Source organism: Cryptotermes secundus, unplaced genomic scaffold (genome assembly GCF_002891405.2).
Source record: "Cryptotermes secundus unplaced genomic scaffold, Csec_1.0 scaffold235, whole genome shotgun sequence".
NCBI lineage: Eukaryota > Metazoa > Arthropoda > Insecta > Blattodea > Kalotermitidae > Cryptotermes > Cryptotermes secundus.
Genome location: NW_019723301.1, coordinates 903,241 through 910,296, shown reverse-complemented (window position 1 = coordinate 910,296; position 7,056 = coordinate 903,241). Strand labels below are relative to the sequence as shown.

Sequence of the window (7,056 nt, the reverse complement as noted above, 5' to 3'; positions counted from 1 at the left end):
ATTCTACTTGCGACAACCAATCATTTACAAAGTATTTCGCGCTTCGATTAAACAGCGAATCCGGTGAAATTAGCCAACTTCGACGAAAAACATTGCACCAGGATTCAACATTTCCAGACCGTGGGCAAGACTGGATATGGTTGCTTGATAAGTGAAAAGAACACGGATCAAAATTTGACTGTTTATCATTGTTCAACTACTGACGTTAATAGTGTTAAGAACTCTACTTTACGCGAGCCAAATGTTACCGAAGAAGGAAGGAAGGTCTCTTCTGTACGCGATTCTACTCAGACATTCTAACCAACAAGGAATCGAAAAGACAAGAGACTATGCAAAAACCCCAGAATGTGGGTTCTAAATCACACACCGGAATGCAACAATTTCACCTAATATGGGACGTGAGAATATCGAATTAACCTTTCCAATATAGCATCGACTGATTTAACCTACGTATAGTACACAACTGCTCAACTTTCGAACGAAGTAAATCCAACCTTACAGACAGAGAAGTCACTAGCCCAGCTCAACTCAGCTAGGCTCTATATTGGCGACACTGACAATGTGCAAAGGAATGGAAGTTTGGAAAGACAAGTGTATGTGTTCGTAGTTATGAAGCAAAGGGAAGAATAAATCCCGATAACACGAAAGTTTAATTTAAAAATTATGTTAAGCATACAAAGAGCACTGAACCGTAGTGTTCCATTATCAAGTACGTCAGGTTATAATTGTTACCTATGTTGTAAATTTTATAGGCTATGTTTTGATGGGTTATATTCAGCCGACTGCCCAACGAAGGCAATGAGCTACATGGCTGCGATTAAACTTTTTGAAACACAAGCATCTTGCTTCAACAAAGAATTTATCATTTTTCAATTTCTGCATCACTCTTTACGCAAGTAGGTGTTAAGAAAATTAAAACAAAAACGTAATGGACAGAGTGCTGCTTGAGAAATTGATGCTCAGTGGTCAGAAAATGCCATGACTAAAAAAAAATATGGAATTGAAGCCCAATTTGAAACGAGTTTTAAACTAAGTTCTGCTGAGAACATTACATTAGCTATCAATATCATTATTCTAAGGCCACGCCATAGCTTAAGCGATTAGTCGCTGGCTTCCCACCACTGTGATCTGAGCAAGTGGGATTTGTGATGGACAAAATGGCGCTGGGGCAGGTTTCCTCCGAGTACTTCGGTTTCCCCTGCCAATGTTCATTCCATCAAATTCTCCATAAATAAGAATATCTAACTAATTCTAAATTGTAATCAGCAGTAAAAAAAATTGTAACTATTGTAATTTTAATCTACTTATATATCAAATTGTTAATATTCAGAATTAACTTGACTTGTCATATATCATGTACAATGATCTACAGTGACGAAATAAATCAATCAATCAATCATCAGTACAGGTAGCAGCCTTTATTACTCAAGGGTTGTAATGTTTCTTCTGGAATTAGGAATATATTCCATATAGTTGTAATATTTGCTTCCCAGCAGTCTGATAAGTCTCTTAGTACAGCCAAAATGTATTTTATTTTTTACAGGGTTTACATGCCTTGGTATTTGGAATGGTCATAAGAACACACATTCTGCTACAACAGAGCTGTTAAGAAATTATAGTACCCAATCTGTAGTTGCTAATACACATGACAGTATATTACCAGCCTGTTTAAGGACTAGAGGCCCCTATCAGTTAACGAGTGGCACTCTCCATAAAAATGAGCAAATAACGCTGTCATTTGTTAATTCAAGAATACTAACAATACAGCCGGCATGCATTTGCCAGGTGGATTTTTCACAGTTTCTTTACAAACCTCAAGCAAGAATTGAGCTACCCGTCATCACCATTATTGATACCTTCCAGTTGCCACCTGCTAGAGACACTGTTGAATCAACTTATGATCCTGAGTATTATATTGAAGCTCCTGCACAGGGTGGGTTGGTTCAAAAACAAGCAGCAAGGTTAATTGTAATAAGACGACGCAAAATGAAAAAGCACAAATTGAAGAAGCTACGAAAAAGAATGAAATTTGAATGGGCAAAAGTTCGTCAACGAAGAGAGATGAGAAAGGAGAAAGCTTTTCAAGCAGGGCTGATTGCTCAGATCAAACAAGCTGAGAAGTTTGATGCTGAGAAGTATGTTGCAGAACGATTGCAGAAAGCTCATAAGGTTCCACTTCCAAGAACTTGGAAGGGAAAACGGCTTCCATTCTTCATCATCAAGCAAAAGTTAGGAATTAAGTAGTTCACTTATTCCTGCCTCACGAGTGTTTGGAATGTATGTAATGGTACACAATATTAAATTTGTATATAAAACTGACCTCTTAAATGTCTCCAATTTTTTTCTTCTCCTCTTAAATGTCTCTGATTTATTTCTTGCTTACCTATATTTGGATCTTAAGCGATTTAGTTTGCATGAAGAGACTAACTAGTAATTCACAAATAGGTTATGAACAAAAAATGGCAGACATTGTTGATAAAAGATTCTGAATATAAATGCCTGTGCTTCTGAGTGAGATAGTATGCACATATGTAGCATGCAAACTATGTTGTTCAGAAACATGTATGAACCAAACTGAAAGTTATATACTGTGGCTTCTTTATAGGTCGCTGTATTTATAAAGAAACTACCTTAAACTCAGCTTCAACATTGATGATGATGGCAACATGTTCTGAAATGTTAGTGGACTTCTACCAAACTTCACAGTGTTACAACCCAGGAGACTGTACTCTTTAACACTGTCAACAGCTTAGTGTCAAATGATAGGCTAATTAGTGAGTAGTGCAATTGTAGGGATGTCAGAGACCACAGAAGCCTGACATGACAAAAAAGATCTGAGTCATAATATTAATCTGGGAGCTGCTGAACATGGAGTACTACCTTCTCAACCTGATATTTGATATTACAGTTCTTATATCATCAGAGTGCAGAATGGGATTGCTAGGGGCAGCTAGAGTTTAGAAATTCTTTGCTCATCTAAACACTGGGATCATGGGTTCAAGTCTCACTCAAGGCCAGGATTTTTCTGCTTTTTTCCTGTTTGTGTTAACCTGTTTCTTGTGAATAGCTCGATCCCTCATCCAAGGAGTTCTACCAAAGTCTGTAAGATAATTCTGAATGGGAACAGGCCAGACAACTTGATGTGGCAAGGGAAAAAGAAAAAAATTTAACCTGTGTTTCCTGTTTTCCTTGCAGTACTTTTTTTGGTTTTCAAATTAAGGTTTCTTACTGAAATTTTGGATCACATGGGCAACATGGACTGTTATTTTTTATGACAGTATGAATAAAAGAAAGTGCTTCAGACCAAAATCTGAAAGGAAATCCTGTATGAAAATTAATATTTTATATAATATTACATTATTTTATTCATGCATTGTTTTTCAGACAAGGTTCTTTAAAAATGAAAGTGGACTTAATGAAGTATGCCTATGTATGATACGCTGCATACTTTACTAACCTTTGTTTTGTTAAAAATAGCCTAACATCACAGGATATAAAATGGAAATAATACATGAGACAGGTTTTGAACAGTATTTTCAGGATTTTTCACTTGTAAACACTTTCATATATTTCTTTTACCTTTTCTTTTTTTCTTCCAGAACAGTGGAAAAGCTTTGTAGATCATACTGGTTAACTAATAATGCAACTGTAGTAGTTGTCCAGAAATTTAAGAATAGAGTTCATTAACATTTTTCATTAAAAATGTATGATTATCTGTGATAACAAGACAACTGTTTAACAGTTTAGTCAAGTGTTTTGAACAAATTTATGAAGTGATCCTTGATTTGATATGCAGTTGTTCAGCATAAATGAAAATTTCTTCCATTATATATTACTTTTCAAATATAGGCCTTTGTAATAACTAAAAAAAAATGACATAACTTAGGATATAACAATGACATCACTTTACTATGCATTTGAAATTTAGTATATGTCAAGTATTTTTCATCTGCCTTGAACACTTGCTAGTGAAGAGAAATCAGAACTATGTGAAATCTAAGTATATAATTAAGTAATTCAATCTTTCTGCATATATGCACACACACACACACACACACACACTCCCTCTCTCTCTCTCTTTACCCTGAGTTTGATCTGTTGTGTCATTAGGTTGTAAACCCTCTCCTGTGTGCTCCTTTCCTACTTCCTCTTAACATCTACATGAACTAAGCTCCACCTACTACAATTTCTCAGTGACTGCATGAAGTACTTATCATGAGATAGAATGTGGCCAGCAACTTATAAACTAGGCACTGCTAAGGAGTTATTCATCAGTACAAAGCCACAATACATGGTAAGTTCTAAGGAAGTAAAATATAACTGGAAATGTGCTGGAATATAAATAATTGAATGGTGTAAAATATAAGACATGACTATATATATGTTCTGTGACTTTGTATGCTAGACAAAGCTTGAATAATGAAATTTTCAACTCATCTTCTTCTGTAGAACTGAAAAGGGAGACAGTGGAAGAATATTTTGTCTCCACGCTGAATTAGAAGACATATTTCATGATGAAAGGAATGAAGTGTGTGTAAGTAATTGTATCATTCATAGTATGAAATTGCATTCTTATTATTAATTTCTTACTCCATGCCGTATGAATTCTTAAGGGATAATTCTGTTTTTAGAAAAACGGTGTCATTATGATATAGCCTTTGTGCCTTGTGATTAGTATCAAAGTTAAAAAAGTTTAACAATTTTAAATTTTTGTAAGCTCCTTAATACACACTTAATAATAAATGATTATGAACATCTTAACAGGAAATTTGTAGATGACTAGTAGCACTCATCAGAACTATCCAATGTTCAAAATTTACAGAAGTAACATAGACTAAAATTGAAACTAGTTCATTTATTTTTCTTCCAGTGGTGAAAATTGTAGATATTTTCCATCAGTTACATACTCCAAATGCATAATTGCATCTAAAAGAGCTCGTTGGTTCAGTTAATTGCAAATGAGTGTAACCCGTAAGTTTAAATATTCTGTTAAGTTTACTTCAGAAATAAATCGGTGTAAAAATATAAATTTCTACAGCACATCTATAAACAGTACACTGAAACCATCAAGAGTTAAGAAAAATATAAATTAAACCTGTACAGTTAAAGGCTGCACCCCAAATCCAGATAATAATGCAAAATGTACATGGTAACATCTACATATGTAGATGTACATACATAAAAGGATGTATTATATTGTACCATCACCACACAACTAATGCTGCACATGTACTGAACTTCAACTGTTACATGTAATGTGTGTCATGCTGTATCAACTACACACTTTTACCTTCATACATGTCCCTGTGTTATTAAGCCACTATAAACACAAATGTTATGTAATTCTTTGTTGAAAGTACAGAAATGTTTTCCTACAATAAAAATTTAATGTAATTATGCACACTCATTAAAATCAACGTACTAAGGTTAGGTTCTAGATTATATTGTTGTGGTGTTTTTGTTTACTTTTTTATATGGCACTCATATTAAAATACTTAAGTATACTACAATGTAAGCCGACTATAAGGTGATCCCTCTATTTCCATGAGAAAATCAGATTTTTTTTTGACAAAACTGAATACATCATTTAGTTCTAAGATTTGTAAGGAAAAAGAAGTAACAACTATACTATTAAGAAATAATAAATTCAAAATTTAATACCTTGGATATAATTCTAGGTATTTTCACAAATATTGTTAGAATTGTTAAGTATAACTTCTCACAATCATCATCTTCATACTTGTATTTGCTCTTAAGAACCAGGAAAAAGGCGACACCTTTTGTCTAAGAAGAAGTATTTGTTCAGTCCATTCCAATAAATTAATGCTGGTCCTCACCAGCATGGACATTCTCAGTTTCAGGCCTGGTCAGGACCCATCACCATACTTATGTTCTTTCGAGACTTGTCCATGTTTTGAAATGAGGGCTCTTCAATGAGAGGAGCGGTTGAAGCAGAATTTGAAAAACAACCTCATTCAGGCTAATATGGTACGTCCAGCAACCAAGCAACAAGCAGAAAATAATAGTACCTCACCAGTCACACTAGACGGAACTGTTTAACTTTTTATGAGTAGTACTTTTCATAATCACCACTCTGCTTGCTTGCTTGGTTTTGTTTTATTGAAGTTAATGCTGTGTTTAGTCTCACCTACAGCTGAACAGTCATTCTCCAGTATGATGTCGCTGATATTTCGGTAACCCTGGCAGAGATATGGCAGCCCATTTGACTGATATCACCAACATCCAACCCTACTGTCCCCACATCATTAAGGAAGCCACTCAGATAAAAAGACAACCCCATAACTTCAGCCATGAAAACATTGTGGCTAAGTGAAGGTTGGCTTCACCATATATGCTAAAACTTTTCATCACCTCTCTTCCTAACCACATGGAGTCTAAAACCATTTTTTCTATCCCTTTTGCCAGCACTTTCTCAGCACCTCCTCCCATAACTGTGTGCCCCTTCAGACTTATTGTCCTAATTATAGTGTAAATGGTTGGTTGGTTGGTTGGTTGGTTTCCAATGGCTGAATTTGGGATCATTTAACCCATTTTGCTTCTTGCTTCCCAATAGAGAACGCTCAAGTTCTTGCTTTGTTGCATCTCCTTGGGAAACTTTGTCAGGGTTGCTCATTTTTCCCTACCCAGGGGACACGTATGACTTAGAGAATGTCACGGATGCAAGAAACTTTGTCCCCCACAGTGTAGATGGTTGCAAAGCAATTTTTTCATCCTCCTTACCATGAGATTGTTAATATTTTTCATCACCTCTTCTACTTACCATGTTGTTGGTCCTTTCTTTCATCCTACCATGACTTCACGTCTCAGGGCTTATGAAGTCCCCCTCAAATATAAACTGCAATGTTTGCAGAAAGCCAGTTCTCTACACGGCATATTCCTGAAAGCTTAAGTTACTCGTATATACAAAATTATTACTTTTAGCCTAATTTCCTTTCCTAAGGAAAAATGTATAATTATAATATCACCATGTTGTGTCTCTGTGTGTGTGTGCCACATTTCAATGTCTGAACCAGCTGACCATTCTTCACAAAATAT

General features: G+C 35.2%; 1 protein-coding gene across 1 annotated transcript; it reads left to right on the top strand.

The window, feature by feature from the left end:
• Positions 1 to 542: 542 nt before the first annotated feature.
• LOC111861711 lies at positions 543 to 2,319 on the top strand. Its single transcript, XM_023846498.2, has 2 exons — positions 543 to 709; positions 1,544 to 2,319. The coding sequence occupies exons 1-2, from the start codon at positions 664 to 666 to the stop codon at positions 2,242 to 2,244; spliced, it is 747 nt and encodes a 248-aa protein (XP_023702266.1). The 5' UTR covers positions 543 to 663; the 3' UTR covers positions 2,245 to 2,319.
• Positions 2,320 to 7,056: the final 4,737 nt, after the last annotated feature.

Bases quoted from the DNA above. Each gene is read 5' to 3' on its own strand.
- LOC111861711 (XM_023846498.2), top strand. From the start codon at position 664: ATGTTAAGCATACAAAGAGCACTGAACCGTAGTGTTCCATTATCAA. The intron at 710-1,543 runs GTACGTCAGGTT...TATTTTTTACAG, and splicing joins CCGTAGTGTTCCATTATCAA to GGTTTACATGCCTTGGTATT.